The sequence below is a fragment of the Pseudopipra pipra genome, chromosome 3, assembly GCF_036250125.1.
Source record: "Pseudopipra pipra isolate bDixPip1 chromosome 3, bDixPip1.hap1, whole genome shotgun sequence".
NCBI classification, from domain to species: Eukaryota; Metazoa; Chordata; class Aves; order Passeriformes; family Pipridae; genus Pseudopipra; species Pseudopipra pipra.
The window spans coordinates 76,141,129-76,159,177 of record NC_087551.1 but is presented as its reverse complement, the minus strand read 5'-3'; the positions used below and the strand labels follow the sequence as shown (position 1 = coordinate 76,159,177).

Here is an 18,049-nt window from a genome sequence, read left to right as displayed (position 1 = left end):
TCGGTAAATTTACTGCAAGGCATTCTTTTAATATGCAGAAAACAGCATATTTCAAGTCATGTACGTTACTGGATTACTATTCCATATTTAACAAAATTCACTCAGACTGATGCATTTCAGATGCAAAACAGTCTTCTTGTGATTCATCTTTCAATTTTATATTCCCTGAATTGTGAAATGAAGTAAGTAAAACAGCAAAAGGAAGTGCTAAATACATTAAAAAAAAATCTCTGTATGCTTTAATGCTTTTAAGATCTACCAGAACTGTATTTGAAATAATCATAGTATAGACAAAACTTTACTTCCTCTATCCTAGGACCTATGAATCCACTGAACCGTATTCAGAGGTGGTAAAAACTGTGAGAAAACCTTTGCTTAAATAGTGTAATTCAGCACCTTTTACCTTCATCAAGGACACAATGGCAGAAATGTATAAAGAAAGGAGGGAAGACAAAGCAGCTCATACTCACTTTATCCCTAAACAATGAGTAGTTCAAGTCTGAATAACCAACCTACACCCCTCTAAAACAAAGAGGGGAATAGGCACCTAGAGAGATTAATTCATCTCACTCACTGCAGAAGAAAGAACTGTTGCTATCCTTCCCTGACAATGAAAAGAGCCTCAGGTGACTAGTTTAGCCAACTCTTAGACATCTATGTCTAATAAGATGGATCCTGAATTTTTATATCCTCATGCCCTTCCTTATCCATTCATGCACAGCTATTCTCAATTCACACTGGCATTTAAAGTAATTTCTGAATTTGGAAACCTAATGGTATAAATTAAAAATTTTATCAAAATATGCAATGCTAGTGACAGCAGTTGCTGTGTGAAAGAGACATTACAAAAGTGGGAGTGAATGACTAAAAACCCACACTTTCACAATGAGAACAAGTATATCACCACAGTTCCAAATCTCTGTAATATTCTACTAGAATGAAAACTTTTTATTTATCACAGAATAATATGTTTATAACTACTGTTTCATACAGCTCCAAATGAAGTTTAAATACTGAACACATATGAATTATATGTATTTATAAATGTGACATATAATTTGTTTTTATCTCGTTAAAGGATCCTGTTTATCCTATGAAATTGTCAGGGTAGACCCTGACAATCAATTTAAGAGCATTATGAGGTCAAGACTGAAATATTTTAAATAATTCTTTAAATAATTCTTTACACACATTCCACATATACTGTTCAGAGTATTTCACATGCCTTTGTCTCTCCTCATGCTTTTAGTTAAAGATCTGTTAGGGGAATCTCTCAACGTCCTGAATTAATTTTATGCCAAAATAATCTTGAGAATAAACATCGGTGTAACCACTAAAGTCTATTGTTTTAATATTCATTATTTAAATACTAACTTCCCAAAACTGAAGTGACTCAAAAATAACTCACTACCTAAGAGCAAAACAGATCTATCAGAAATGAGCAGTCTACGTATTACAGATGCACTATAACAGTGCAAGTTTTTATGAAAGTATTAGGTATACAAACTATCTTACAAATGAGAGTTTCATGCTTTCTACATGGACTATCAGTTGTTGCAGGAACTAGGTTTCTTCATCTACTGCTTGCATCTACTACTGTGCTGCTCTACAAGATTTCAGGATCTCTTCTGCAGATGTGCAGTATCCATTCAGAATAGAGTTTGGCCAGTAGTATCAAAGCAAGAACAGCATGTGGATATTGGTTAGACTAAGGATAACCAAGATATTGTTTTCTTCAGAGATATTCTGGATTTCCTCTCACAACATACTGAGTTCAGTGCCTTGGCAAGCATGTTTAAAACCTCAAATTGTGGTGCTGTTGGGACAATAGAGCTCTGGTGTCAGCGATGTGGCTGCTGAAAATTGAAGATATCCAAGGATATATATTTCTTTGCCAAATGTGTCTCACAGCACACTGAGCTCAGCACATCAACCAAGTCAAGCATCTTAATATCAGAGCTACCCAAGAAATAGATCTGAAAATATGTATCTGGAGGACTAGATTTTATGTCCCTCCTTCCAAGGATACCCACAAATGTTAAAAGCTGCAGTCCTGAATGTTCTCAGCCAAAACTCTAATGACGTGTTTTAGTGATGAGCTGATGGTGTCATCTACTCTGGGTACCAGTTGCATTTTCAACAATTTTGAGGGATGTTATTTCCATTACTGTATGACAGCAATGATTGCATACTATAGGAGCCACCAGCTGAAGAGATGTTATCCAGCTCAAGTGCAAGCTTCACTCCAGAAATTAGTCTCAAATAGAACTAGTTCAAGCTGTGCCCCAAGCCTAGGGAGAGCTGAAGAAAAAGCAGTGGTAAAACAATCTTCTCTCTTTGTAATGTGGCTCTGTGGAAGGATCAAATCTGTCATTTTATCATCTGACATTTCAAAGCCTATCATCAAGCACAATGTTCAACAGATACTATTTGAATCTTCTTTTTAAAAAATTACTCATCTATTTACCTTTTGACAGGAAAGGAGGTTGCAGTATTATCTGATAATTTCGTTGATCGAAACTGATTTTAAAAGGTAACAGCTCTACAGGAAGGTAGTTTAAAAGAACAGTTATCAAATGCTAGTACAGCCATTCCCCCTCACCCTCAAAAGTAACATGAAAGAAGGGAGATTCCATTTCTCATGTTTTTGTACTACGAAAATATAAATTATAAAGTGGTCACTGCTCAGAGTTCAGTCCTGCATTCATGGATCACACATGCCCATCTAAAGCCGGTTTCACAATAACACAAAGAAGATTACACAGCTCTTTTTCTGGCTGCTCTGTGGAGCTATTGTGACTTTCTAGCTTTGGAGTGCTCAAAAATAGGGAGAAAAATACTGCAGCTATAGAAGGAATGAAAAAGAAAAGAAGAGAAGGACAAGTTTTCGCTTGACAAGTGTAAAAGCACAGTAACAGAAAGATGAGGTTGTGGAAATAGGCACAGGTCAACAATAAACTGTAATATGACATTTTCTAAGTGTCCAGTTAGCTTACTGCCAGGATTAGTGTTATTCTCTTTTTGTTCCTCTTGAGAGAGTTTGAAAAGACTTTTTTTTTTTCATCTGTCTAAACCTTTTAGACTGTGCCATGTTTGGCATTAAACCTGGAACACTGAACTTAGGAAATGTGGCACTCACTTCTGCTCTGTACACAGTGCATTTCAATATTACTCTCTCATTCAACTGCCAGATGGTCATGAATAAATATAACACAATTTGAGCTTCTAACAAATAACACTCTTTAAAACATGGAGATACAAAGCCATACCTAACATTTAAAACTTAGCAATAAGGAGTCATCTATGCCTTGGTGCAATATCTAATTCATATGGTTCCCAATACAAGCAACTAACTGCCTGTGTGTTATATAAAGAAAAGGAGTTACCTTTGTATACTTGTTGATGGACAAACTTATTAAATCAGATATGAGATTTCCACAGTGTTTTTCAAATAAACTGACACTGGTTAAATTCTCTCCGGTCAGATTTATGAAATGGTTAGCATATACGACTTGTCCTAAAACACAAAAGAAAATCAGACCTATTTAGTTCCAGGTTTTGCTGTAGGAATGTAAGACAGAGAGGATTTTTTTTTCTTATATATATATATACACATATATATACGTATTTTAAAATTGGCTTGTTGACCTGTATGCAATTTTAATTTACAAATTCACATGAGAAAGTTGATCCTTTCTAAATTCAAGCTAATCCCTTTATTATTGCACAGAAATCTGGTATTATTCAGGTTGACAGTAAAACAGTTTGGCACTTTACAGCCTTTTATTGGCACAGTTTTTGTGGTGGAATAAAGATTTATTTATCTTCAAGTTCCTCTTTGTCACATGCCAGTGCGCATGTTCTGGAATCATGACATGTTTTGCAGATATGCAAGTTGATGACAAACAATTCTGGAGAGGTCTAACACTTTCCTTTGGATGTGTTGATGTAAAAAGCTGGCATGATCATGTTCCAACTTGAGCATTTGTAGACATTAACACAGATAAAATGGTAAAGTTAAGAGGCTATAAGATCTTATCCCACAGGCTTTTCAACAATACGACTCCCTTGACATCAGTGGAGCAGATGATATGTAGAATGAGTCTGTATTTTATTCTTGGAAATGCAAGGTGAAGCCCTGAACCCACTATCCTGCCACTGGTCTCAGCAGTGTAAAGTTTCAACCCAGCATACTTTACAGGATGAGATAAGAACCTAAAAAATTCTAAAAGGCACATAAGAATACAAGATAAGATGATATAAGCAGAGATATTACTGTCTTTACTAGTAAATTTTATTGTTAAAAAGCACAAGCTTTCTCTTACAAGGATAGGTTACTGCATTATTACTCAGAACATTATCTAGAAATATATACTGAATTCTGGACAATAAATTGCCTCCAACACTTTTGTTATCCTTTCTCTAAAATGCCCTAAAAAAGGAAAACAGGTTATCTTGCGAGAGATCATAAAAGAAACTTAGAATTACAAAACAAACAGCCAACCCACACACACCATCCAGTAACACAGACATGCAGGAACAGAGACAATGTGTTAATCCGAGCAAGGCTGCGTTTTGACAGCACTCAGAGCTGGCAAAAGCTAATCCAAGAGTTCAGATTTAGTACCAGTTACCTGGACTAAACATACAGTGCATTCTTTCTAGACCTCAACATTACTTCAACTGTTGCAATTCCTATATGGAACTTATATTGATAATTTATAATAAGACCGGGGTCAGGGAGGGGAAGGTTTGGTTGTAGTGACACAAAGTTTATAAAACAAAATACATTTTGGTGATTTATTTCGGTAGAATGGACATGGAAAATAGACATAAACCTCAAAAAACCAACAAAAGTTCTCTTCTGTATTTTAGCAATTCTTCAGCAAACTGAACTACTTTGAAGCTGGGTTTTTCAATTGCATTCTATGACCTTTTTTATCTAACTTATATGAGCCGCTTACTTTTATCAATTTACTTCTTGCCCTTTTGAAGCCTTTTTAAAAAAATTTAAAAAGATACTGCCTTGCCTTTTTCTTGCTGTACTTTTACAAGCGACTCTGATTGATGCTTCTTCTGTTGCCCGATATTTTCTTAGTGCTGCACATGGTTAATAATACAAATTCTCTGCTCTGAGAATTCTTGTTCCAGTCCATCCCTGGGCACTTTCCCATTGTTTTCATCAAATTACCATTCACTGCCATGCATTCTGGATATCTGCAAATGCATTTTTATTTGAGATGTCAAGAAGTGCATGGTCACTAAACATTTAGTATTTTTTATCAATTGAGAACCAACTGTCATCTTGGTCAAGTTTTGACAGAACAAATTCCTAATACAATTTCATTTAATTTGAACCACATGAAGATTCACAAAGAACCTGTCTTTATCATATTTGAGTTTACTTCATTAAATACAGCTATGCTTAAAAACCACCAAAACTAGCACATGATTCTGAACAAACTAGATGAGAAAACTAGGTAAGTCATATGTAAAGAGTAAGTTCAAGGAAAAAAATCTGCGTACTTACTCATCATTTTTTCACCTAGTACATGAAGAACTTCCAGTATTAGCCAATTAATATCCAAGTGGAGATGTAGTAAATGCCATGATGGGGGAAAGACCTGTGATTAGAAATTACACACATTTACTTAAACAGTTTTTTAGTGAATTCTGGATACTATACTAAGACAGGGTGGTCAAGCTTTGGAACAAACTGCCCAGGTCAGCAGTGGAATCACCATCCCTGGAAGCATTCAAAAATTTGGGTTCATGGTTTAGTGGAGAACATGGAGCTGCTATAGTAACATTTGGACTTGACTTCTCCAACCTTAACGATTCCATGATCCTTAACAACTCTAAGATGGCCTGCAGTGAACATTACGGAGATCTGTGATCAAATACAATGCAACATACAAACATGCCATTCAGGTAAAGGGAAAAAAAATAAAAAACTTTCATGACAATTAATTCTGTCTGTAGAGGATGTTTATGAAGTCTTGATTCAAGCTTGACAAATTACAACACCCTTAGTTATTCTTCTGTTAACAGAAAAGTATTAGGTAGCACACAAGCTGCTACAGTGAGCTTTTAAAACAATTCCAAAATTTCAATATTCTCTTCCTTAAAGTTGACTTGAAATTACTGTTTCATCAGCTCAACAGTGGCTCTACTGACAAGCTGAACAAACAGAAAGATTCAAAATACTGCTTCTCAGTGGATCATTCCTTTTCAGATACTAGTTTATACAACCCAAGATCGAAATTCCTTTTTTTCTTTCTAAAAGATCTGAAAGCATTAGCTATCATATATATGCACAAATCCTAATGGTGTATACTTCACTAGTGTTTAATGCTACAGTGCCTCCTTCCACATCTGGAGTTTTCTTTATATACAAGATCTTTTCTTATTCTGAGCAAGATTTCAGAATGTATTTTTAAAGAAATGCCCCTCCTACTTGGAAGCTCAGAAACTGTAAGCATCAGTAGGGACAAACACCAAGGAATTTTTTAAACATGCTACACTAATTCAAGCCTACTTATCTACCTCTAATTGGTATTATCATTTGTATAGTGTAGGAAGAATTCTGAAGCTACAGAACATAAAAATACATAGATAAATAAAGACAATGACAGAAAAAAAAACAGAATTCATTAGTTGAGTATGCCAAATGCAGGATGGCAATTAATAGAGGAGAAAAAACCCAAAACAAAGATACTTAAATTAAACCAAAACTTAGCAAGTTGAATACATAATGTCACATAAAAAGATTAAAATTATAGAAGACATCAACCTTTGCCTGATGTTGAATAGTAAATGCTGCCAGGACACTACTAGGGAGTTCACAAAGGTGACCAATGTGCATAGTCAAAGCATGAAGCTCTTCCACCAATACTGACGGTAACTGCGCTTCTAGCTCTTCATACGGATGCAGCATTCCATCATTTTCCACTTTAGGGGGTTCCAGATACCTCAATATACATAAAAATACACACAATCAGAAAACAGGTAAGAAGCAGCTAGACAAAGCTTGGTACAAAGCTACACAAAGTTAGTAAATTGTGTGCAAATCTCACCTGAAGATGAAAACTTTCACATAATGCAAAAACTTAATACACTGATGCCTGATGCTCTCTGCTTCAGAGTGCAAGTTTGCAGCTTGACCTGAAGTAAAAGAGACCAATAGTTTAAAACAGATGTGACCAACCCATGGCTTGTCTAACATTTGCATTCTCCATAGTAATTAAACCAGGCCACTTGAAAGCCACTCTCTTTTCTGAGGACAACTTGTGAGGTGGCTGGTGGCAAACACCCACTTCTAAATGTCATCTTACCAGAAGTTTCATTCTTTATCTTACCATCTCAGGCACATATCCAGATACAGAGAGAAAAGGTAGCCCTCAGGAAAGAGGACAGATGTAAGCACTCAATGCTAGAAAAAAATAATTTAGCCCTACTACTCTGCTCCCTGACTGCTTCCAAGACACCTTCAGTGAAGATATATAAAATAATTTATCAGCACCTTTTTCTCTTGGGGGACTTAAATAGGAAGATTTATTTGGAAATATGCTTTGCAGCTTCTCTTCCTAGGAAACATCATATTGTTGCACAGTGCCTTCATGTGTGTAATACTAAGAGCCATCCATTCACAATCCTGCCTTTCACTTGCAGCTCTGCATCTTTTCACACAGTTTTTGCAGCTATGTGTCTCCTTTTCCTGTGCTCTCTGAAGCTGTCGCTCTCATGGCGTTACCATCCTCACCTTGCACCTGCAAGCTCAAACACCATCATTACAGCAGAGTCAGGGAAGGTTTGGGTTAGATAGAAAAAGGTTCTTCACCCAGAGAGTGGCTGGGCACTGGAACAGGATCCCCAGGGAAGCAGTCACAGCACCACGACTGACAGAGTTCAAGAAGTGTTTGGACAATACTCTCAGGCACATGGTGTGACTCTTGGGACTGGTCCTGTGCAAGGCTAAGGGTTGGACTCGGTCCTTATGGGTCCCTTCCAACTCAGCATATTCTGTGATTCTGTGATTTACTAGAAGCCAATGCACTGGTGTGAGAATCATTCCTTATTTATTCCCACACCTTGCCTTGTAGCTTTCGGCTTTTATTAGAGAAAGATGAAATTTAGGTCATAACAAAGCAAATATAGTAATTTAAATACCAAATAACTACTAGCTTTACTGGAATAGGATACAAAGTAGTGAACTGAGAAGATGCTTAAATTCAAGGGAAAAAAGAACTATAGAACAGTTCTTTGGTGTCCAGCTATCATATAAAAGTTCAAATGTAATTTAAAACAGGCTATTTCCACATATGTATTATCATCATGGCTGGGCTTCACGAACGAAGATTTGGGAAGGCTCTATCCACATTTGTTACAGGCACGTTGGTGACTCATGAGGCCATGTATTAAATGTCAACATAATTAGACTTTTAAGATACAATCAACAACAGCATATGAAAGAAGCTTGATAATTTCACAAAAATTATTTAAATGGCAGAAAATTGCAATATCAAAACAAAATAACGTGTAAAAATATTCATTCATAGAACACTAGTACTTCATCTGTAATGAGAAGATACTACAAACATTTTATTTCTGAGTAATTACTGAACTTCTCAACTTGCTAAGTAATTCAGCCGTCAAATTTACAATAAGCCCAAGGCTGCAATAATCCTTCAGAAACATACTGCTTCTCATGCTTCAGTATTTAATTGAAACAAAGAATGTTGTAGTGATCCCATTTTATTGATCTTGCTGCAAAGATAAATTAAGTTTGTAAATAACTCTAAACAAATATAACTAGTTTAAATGTAAGCCAAGGGAACACTGAAAAAAATCCCAAACCACTACCTTTGTAACTAAAATAGCTATTGGGATTTTTGATGCAACTTTCCATTCTTAATTAAATGAGTTACCAGTTTTGCAAAATTCTACCTTAGGGGTGACACCTTAGCTCAAGTCACATTAATGCAACATTCCCACAAAGGTCAGTAAGGATTGCCCTGTGATATACCATACAGGCAGATCTGGTTACAAACTGACTCCCAACATTTCCACTACCTATTTTGATACTACTGTATCTCACTTGGTTGCCTATATTTCTACCCTTACTGCATATTTATGCTGGTTATCTGCTGTTCTGCAGAACACTCCAAAAGTCCTCAGTCAAGAGTCAAAGCACAAGTGTGATCTGTGAGAATATACTTCTGTAATTAAAACGTTGTCAGATACATATCCTAGTCAAATTAAATGTGTAAAACTTACCAAAATCAGAGGAACTCATTTGTACTAGGTTTTCCAGTCTGTATATCTGTTGCCTAATTAAAGGAATACAACGGTTTATAGCATTTATATAAGTAAAAGTTCTTTAACTACACTTTAGTTAGGTCTAAATAGAACCGAGAAAGGTGAGAGGTGTTTCCTGCTTTGTAGTTCTGAAAAAGCATCAGAAATGTAACTTGGGAAAGACTGTTAGTGGTAGGCAAAAGACACATCCAAGTGTGAAGGGATGACACTGATAGAATTTTTGCTTGTTTTTAAAACACCGATCACAGTAACAACCAAATACTCCAATAACTGGCCAAATACTGGGGGAGGGAAAAACCAGCCATACACACCATAAAACCCCAAAAGCCATTCCCTGCAAGTGATCTTTCCACAAGCATAACAACTTTACATCTGACTATGGAATAAGCCTGAAAGTTAGTCCTTATGGCATACACTCAGTATACAGTAAATTAATTCACTCGTGAATGTGCTCCAGCTTTTCCCACTTAGGGTGGTAAGCTGCTGAACTCCAGCACAAGAGATAAACAGCAATAAATACAGTAGAGTAAATAGAGAAAGTGTCTCTAGAAAAGTTAAAGCTCAGTTCAGTTTTGGAGAGGAAAGACAATATTTTTAAAGAAGCTAACTGCCACTGCAAATGAAAATTTTAAAAAAGGTGTAACATAGGTAAATACTTGGCCATATTCTGCAACAACTGTTATTTGCAAGTGGTCTTCAAGTACAGTCTCCACAGAGATAATGCAGCACTAAACTGACTATATGAAAAGCACAACTGGGTCAGACAGATTTTTGAAAGAAAATGCTGCATAAATTGAGGAGTGGGCTCTCTGCCTCATTTCTTACACAGTCAAAGCAACAACTACTGAAGGATTCTAAAACAGGATACTTGGATCCAACATAGATCAAATGTTCTTACAGAAAAAACCCTGAAAACTAGGAGGCACCTAACAGATCCAAAAATCCAAATTGCAACCTGCATATTAAAGGGCAAACATTAAAACTATCTCCCTTAGTTCTTTCTTCATTGGATAAAATCACGTCAGCTAGCCAAGATTAGATTATCTTCAGCCCTTTAAACGGGTTGTGGAGCTTTTTGGTCTGTTTTGAAATCAAAGTTGAATTTCTGCTTGGATTTTCAAGTATTTCAACCATGTAAAAAGGAGGAAGTCTGAAATAGGAGGACTTTATGAAACACAGCTGTTGAGACTGAAGGTTAGAGAAGGAAAGTGACAAAAAGGAGACATACACGCACAAATAAAAGAAAAAAAGACTCCCCAGTGAATTAACAAAAGACAAAATGCCGTGGGCTAATAAAATAAAAGCACAAACCGGGCATGAGAAGCATAATGTAAGTACCATCATTTAAATAAATAATTTTAATTTCAATTTGCATTTGTACCTGAAAGATTGATTCTCACAGTTGTTAATCATTAAATAATTTGATTCGCAAATAAATATTCTGAGAGATAAACTGGTACATCTGTTTATTAATCAAAGATATATTGTTTTAATATACTCACTTAAATGGTTACATAGCTCTCATTCACTTTGACTCACACTTCTATGAAAATTATGTGATCATGTAATCACATGTATTATTAGTATGCGATTACTGCTTTAACTTGCAGTTCTGCAATATACTATTATTATTTATTACAATATTAAAAACATTAAATTACAATCTTTAATATTATACTTAGACATTAAAAAAGACTAGGTTTCTGTAAGCATGTATTTAAACAAAGATATTAACTGTACTTCATAAATGGAACTATTTACAGCCAGCTTATCCTCAAGAACTATCGTAACTTATAGCTAACACATACAATTTCTACAGGAGAAAAAAGGAGTTATCCTAATTTCAGTTGTCAACTGGTCTATAAATGAAAGTGTTCCATTTTATGACTAAACAAATGAACTGAGAGAATATCTTTCCAGAAGGACTTGTCACACCAAAAGACAGCTCAGCAACCAAACTTTCAATAGCTGAGAGTTAGCTGAAATCCATTATTCCTACCAGTTCAGTAGGTTGTAAAACATGTACGACTTGAATAACTTAGAAATGACAAACATTATGTCTTATGTTCATCTCTAGTACAATTACAGAACAGTTTACACTAGAGAAAAAAAAAATTGTTTTAATTCAACAGACCAACTGCATTGCTGTGTCACTGCCCAGTGATTTTAAGTTAATGAATAGTCAAAAAATTAGACTAAATGCTGAAATTTTTAACTAAGTTAAAGTTTAATCTTCATTATCAGTTTGTTTTCAGGTTGTGGGTTTTTAGTTTTTTTAAAATATCTTAAAGTCAAAGCTTGCATCAAGCAAAACTAAATAACACTGGTTTTAATACACTTCCTGCCATCTATGCCATCATGCTTCAATAAGCCAGACCCTATTAATCATGTTTCACATCATGCCCTTGGTCAAACCTTAAAGGCATGGAAGAATCCACTACAATGAAAGGAATGATGGAATACATCACATATATTTGTGGAATCATACAAAAGCTTCTCTCCCATCCGCTCTCTGTATGTGCTGTACATTCTGAGGATTATCAGTAGCAAAGAGGATTATCAGTGATCTGTGTATTTGCATTGACCAGATTAAGCATCTACATTGAATTAGTCAAACACTGAGTAACTGTATCTGAAGAGATTGCTGAAGCTATCCTAATCCAAACAATTGAAGAAAGTGCTGCATCCAGCATTTATAGTATTTGATTTTTAACCTCCACTTTCCTTTATGCACAAAAAGGGACTAAAAATCTTCAAAAAACAACTTCAATTATATGGGTAGCACAACCTCATTCAAGGAAATCTTACATAGTTTGTTCATATATTCTGAAGCCAGAGCCTTCTAAATTAACCCCAACACTCTCTTGTAATAACTACAGTTACCAATTCTTTATCTAGTGATGGCTAAGATATGTATCACACTACTGAGAAACTTATTATTAAGTCACATAATATTAAAAATCAGTGACACAATGTACTTCTTCCTGCAATCCCATCTCTGCCTTATCCATCACTTCATGGCTGGGCTTCGCGAACGAAGATTTGGGAAGGCTCTATCCACATTTGCTACAGGCGCGCTGGTGGCTTATGAGGCCAATCCGTGACAGACATATCCGATTGCAAAAGGCACAGCAGAAAGACTCCTTAGATGGTGTATTCTGCAATACACGGTTCTTTCTGCGTTGCCTTTTTTCCTCGAGGGTGATCCTGCGTGCTTTCTCAAAGGAGACAGCTGCGTTATAGATGGTGTGTCTCCAGGCCTCCCGATTTGAGGCCAGAGTAGACCAGTTATGGTGATCAATATGGCCAAGGCTGAGATGTTGTTTCAGGGAGTCCTTGTATCTTTTCTTCGGGGCTCCTCTCATGCGGCAGCCAGTGGCAAGTTCACCGTAAAGCAAGATCTTAGGGAGGCGGTGGTCCTTCATCCTGGAGACATGACCTGCCCAACGCAGCTGTGTTCTCATCAGCATGGCCTCAATACTTGTGATAGCTGCTTGCTCTAGAACAGATGTGTTGGTGACATAGTCTGACCAGTGGATGAACACACTTTCTGAGCCCTTTTTAATTAAGAATGGTGTGAAACAAGGCTGCGTTCTCGCTCCTACCCTATTCACCGTCTTCTTTAGCATGATGCTCCAAAGGGCCACAGCAGACCTCAATGATCAGGACGGTATCTACATTCGATACCATACTGATGGAAGTCTATTCAATCTAAGGCGACTGAAGGCCCACACTAAGACCTTAAACCATCTTGTCCGGGAGCTGCTTTATGCTGATGATGCCGCCCTTGTTGCCCACACAGAAGCAGCTCTGCAGCGTTTAACATCCTGCTTTGCAGATGCTGCTGAGCTCTTTGGGCTGGAAGTCAGCTTAAAGAAGACAGAGGTCCTCCATCAGCCTGCACCTCAGGATGTCCCCCATCATCCCCACATCACCATTGGTCAATCAGAGCTCAAATCAGTCCAACAGTTTAATTACCTCGGTAGCCTCATCTCCTCAGACGGTAAGATTGACGGAGAGATAGACAACAGATTAGCAAAGGCATATAGTGCTTTTGGAAAACTCCATAAAAGAGTATGGCGTAATAAACACTTGAAGAAAAGCACCAAGATCAGTGTTTACAAAGCCATAGTGTTGTCTACTCTCTTATATGGATCTGAATCATGGGTCATCTACCGCCACCACCTGCGTATCCATCACTTACTGGAGCATTAAACAGACAGCATAATCTTTTTTAGATGCATTGCATAGCCCACAGTCTTTTATGTTATTACTATCAAAAACCTGAAAAGTTTGTTACATCTTTAAGGTGGGTATAACTACAGAAACGGATTAATTATAAAATACAACGTTGTCATACCTAAGTAATCCAAAGAGAAATCCACAGGATTCAACTAACGCCATTTCAGTAACCCACTGAAAGCCAAACATTTCCACTACATCTTCTTCATAGTCATTTGGAGAAGGATCAAGTCTCAGCAAAACCCTGTAAAATAGAGCCAACAATATTCATACATTCCTCAATAATAAACCTATGGAATACAAAACCTACAGCTGGCTTATGTACCACCAATACTTCCTGAATATATCAGCAACATGTATCCTATATATGTCTCAAAAGACAGTTTACATTTTACAGCAATATGATACATAGCATATGACAACACCTAGCTTCAAGAGCATGAAAACAGGATACAGTCACAGGTCACAACATATTTTGAAACAAATAAAAATTAACAAGCTACCACCTTGAAGCATCTTCATCCTTACAGAGGGGCCAAGACATAACATGCACACGTCAGTCCTTACAAGAGAGGGCTGCTACGTAAGATAACACACTCCACCATAAGTGTATGTTTGCAATCTGTCTCAATGCACACTACCTGCCTAATAACTAATGCCAGAACATACGTTAGTTCCTTTATACACATTTAATAATATTTATACAGAAAACCAATAAAAACACACCTTTAGGCAAGTGAACAGATGAGGGTCAAAATATTACCTCATCATTATAACTTAAATAACATTAGGCCCATTAGGCCATAAATATCCTTCACTCTGGCTTAAAAAGAAAAAATTGAGTAAAATGGTAATTCTGATATTATTTAAAGTGTAGAAAATCAGACACCTGTATTGTTAAAACATTACTAATTGCGCAAATAGAAAAATATTTCATTAATGTCCTTTAAAAAAAAAAATCACAGCAAGCTGTATAATAACAATATCAAAGTAAAATATTTCAGAATTTTCCCATGGCCCTTCATAAAATACTACCATAGAGATGAAGCTCAATTCACCAATATGCAAGAAATATTTCTATTCTAAAAACTAAAAAAATACATACTAGCCAAGCACTTAGTTTTTATTACATTACACACCAAATTAATATTCTGCTTGAACTATGTACTATTACCAATTTAGCTCTCAGAAGCAGAAAGAGTATCTGCTAAATAATTGGCTTAATCTCCCATAACACCTTAGTTCACTTGGTAACTTCTTAAACACTGGACTGTTTTGAAGTCTTTAGCAATTAAATGCAGCTATTCCTGTTCTAAGTAATGAAGACAAAAGAGTCCCTCACATATAGGCTTTTCCAAGACTTTACAATCCAGGTAGACAATGTAAATACACAACAGGAGAACAATATCATCACAACTAGTTATTGGGAAACCTGCCTACATACAAGCTCCTGAGCGAATTTTAATGACAGAAACTATTTCAGTGAAATGTTTCTTTGTCACTGTGGAATCCACTACTGATATGTTCATGCAGACACAGGCTCCCTCAGCACTCTACTTGACATCGATTTGAATGAATGCACTACGATCCAACTAAAATATATCATAAATAAGGCAGGAAATGGGGGAGGTGCAGTGGAACCCCCTCTAAGGCTTTACAGAAAAGGCTGTGGAAGTGAAGGTTATAAACAAAATAACACAAAATATGAGACTTGGCAGGAAGGCAGACAGAAAGATTAGGCTTTTGCGGGAAAAACAAGACAACCCCTGTATGATGAGCAAATGGCACAGAAAACTAAGCTGGATCACAGACAGTAAAGCAGATAATAACTAAACCAAAGTAACATTTTAAAATACCACAGAAAATACTTACCTGCCGAGCATGCAAATTCTGAACCTTAAATCAAGAATGCATGCAATGGTAAAGCTTTGAGAAAGATGGTCTTAAAGCTACAAAGGACAGTCCCAGCAATCTGGGGCAGCTGGGCAGAGCAGGTTTGTTTCTATAGTGTGGAAAAGAGAGAAAGGGCCAGCATTTAATAGAGCATATGACTGGGAAAAGCAGTGCTGAAGCCCCTTTAGAGATTTAAGTGATCTCAGATGCTGTTGTCCAACAGGCCAGTTTTGAAGTGTCCTAACAGGCTTGTAAACATATCTTTTTCAATATCTTAAAAGCAAGTTCACAAAGCTAGGAATTGGACCTAGAACACTGTTCAAAGCTGTTTATCAACACAACTGCCCTTCCCACTTTGGTATACCACCAAGTTGATCTCAGGACCATAAGAGCTGAAGAACAAACTGATCTGGAAACTTGTCAGCGTTCAGAGGCACCAAACATGAGTGGAAAGAACATCTTAAAGGGTTCTTATATTTGTAATTCAAAAAAGTCTCATACCTCTTAAGAGACCCATTTGCTAAATAAGACTCCGCAGAGAAGCTTCTCCCTCCATTTTGGTTGTCAAAAGCACAAGAAAAACAAGGTGGCTTCTCATTCTCCACTTCCATTGCCATATCCAAGCTCTCAGTAAGAAATGAGGGTGTGGACAAAGCCTCAAATTCGTCCTCCATTGTTTCCACCTGACCCAGAAAATAAACAGATGTTAAAATACCCATAGTGTTTCTTCAAATAAATTTCTCATTGTTACAACTCTACATAATCCTTCAGCTCAAGTGAGGACACAGATCCGATTAATTGTAACATAAAACTAAAAGGTGAGAGCACCAAGGCAGGCAATCACGGTTTCATGCCGTGCCTCAAAATTCCGCCGCTTTGTGCAACTTCATCTTCCTCTGTCACAAACTGTTAAAGAACTCAAATCAGTAACTAAAAAAAACCCTGAGCAGATTCATTTCCTTCTGCTTTAGCTATCTAAATTAACTAGCCACAAGGTTAGACTAGCAGTAGGGCAAAATATGGGGCAAAAAATGCAGGAATGCATTACAAGGCATGGGTGAGCTACTTTCAGCAACACTTCATTTTATGACCAGAGTAGCTATGCTATGAAAATACATCATGCATTACAGGTTCCCAGTTGCCCATAACTTTAAGGCAACATTACAGCTTAAGCTCCTTCTAGGAAGCAGTAAATACACCCCATATGACAATTACAGAACCCTGAAATGCTAAAGTTTTAAAGCTCAAAAAATTACTGTACAGCTGATTCTCACATAGTTAGAAATTCTTATTAAAAAAAAGTCTAATTACCTAGGAATCTGAAAAAAGAGAAACAAAACCAAAGAAGGATTATCATGTCCAGAAGAAGTTCACTGTATAGTTAGTTAGTGTATTCATATACAACATATCAAAAGAGCCAAACCAGGCAACAAGTGTCACAGAGTTCCACAAAAATATGCAAACAATATAACTAAGACCCTAAACTAAGTTTTCAATTTCATTGCTGGCAGATTTTGTTACGGTTCTTGCAGAAACTAGTTTACACCATGGCTAGAAGTGGGTAGTACAGGCTTGACTGAAAAATAAGCTCAAGGGAAAAAAAAAAAAAGAAAACAGTTTCTGTTCTACTTTCTCCCATCCATTCACATTTCTGCAGAGCAGCAAGAAGGGAAAGAACGACTTCAGTGCTCCAGTTTACAGCAGGCCCCTATGTACAGCAGGCCCCTATGCCCCCTATGTGTTGGCACAGCTGGCGAGGCAGCTGAAGGGAATGCCCTCAACCACGTGAATTTCTAAAGAAAGCCTGTTCAATTTGGGGTAACGAAACCGCCCCAGACGACAGAAAACACTGGGAGAAAAGGTACAAAAAGGGCAGCTCTTCCCGGCCGCAGCTCCCATCAGCTCTGTACTTGTCTATCCCACCCCTGATCCCGCGGAACCAAATGACTTTAAGCACCGCAACTTTCTTGGCCACCCATGCAGGAGAAACTTCTCAGGGGGCTGCAATGCGCGGGCAGAAGCTGCAAACCGGCGAGGGAGCCGCCAAGAGGAGCATCCCGGCCGCCAAGAGGAGCATCCCGGCCGCCCAGGGAGCCGCCGGCGGGCAGCACAGACCGCGGGCAGCGGCCACGAACACGACCCGCTCGCGTGGCGCCCGCGACCCAGCGCCGCTGCCGCTCCCGGGCGGCGCGGGGGGCTCCGGGCGGCGCCGCGGCCGTACCTGCGCTGCGGGGCTGCGGGGCCGCCGAGACCCTTCCGCGCCCCTTCCGCGCCCGCCGCCCGTCCGTGCGTCCCGCGCGCCACCGTCACGGGGGCACTGCGCACGCGCCGCGGCGCCGATTGGCCGCCGGCCGCTCCTCCTCCCGCGGCGGCCGCTCCTGCTGCTCCTCCTCCTGCTCCTTCTCCTGCTTCTCCTCCTCCTCCTCCTGCTCCTGCTCCTGCTCCTGCTCCTCCTACTCCTACTCCCTCCCGCGCGATCTCTTCCTCTACCCGTTTCACGTCGCGTGCTCTGCTCCGCCCACCCCAGGGCGAATCGCCGCGTGCGGCGCCGGCTGCTCCTCCCAGTGTCACCCAGCCGCCTCGGTCTCCCTGCTTC

The 18,049-nt window shown here is 38.2% G+C and overlaps 1 protein-coding gene across 3 annotated transcripts in view; it reads right to left on the bottom strand.

Moving 5' to 3' along the window:
- Window positions 1-17,762, bottom strand: part of MMS22L (MMS22 like, DNA repair protein) — a 103,347-nt gene extending 85,585 nt beyond the window's left edge. For 2 of the 3 annotated variants that reach the window (XM_064649914.1, XM_064649915.1), the window contains exons 1-8: window positions 17,411-17,509; window positions 15,955-16,136; window positions 13,679-13,804; window positions 9,277-9,329; window positions 7,077-7,164; window positions 6,794-6,971; window positions 5,531-5,624; window positions 3,387-3,517 (exon numbers count right to left, since the gene is read on the bottom strand). In XM_064649914.1, the coding sequence (XP_064505984.1) occupies window positions 3,387-3,517; window positions 5,531-5,624; window positions 6,794-6,971; window positions 7,077-7,164; window positions 9,277-9,329; window positions 13,679-13,804; window positions 15,955-16,127 (843 nt within the window). In that variant the 5' untranslated portion in view covers window positions 16,128-16,136; window positions 17,411-17,509. Of the gene's footprint in view, window positions 1-3,386; window positions 3,518-5,530; window positions 5,625-6,793; window positions 6,972-7,076; window positions 7,165-9,276; window positions 9,330-13,678; window positions 13,805-15,954; window positions 16,137-17,410; window positions 17,510-17,674 lie in introns of those variants that run through there. The other variant, XM_064649916.1, reaches the window with a different exon arrangement.
- Between the last annotated feature and the right edge of the window lie 287 nt (window positions 17,763-18,049).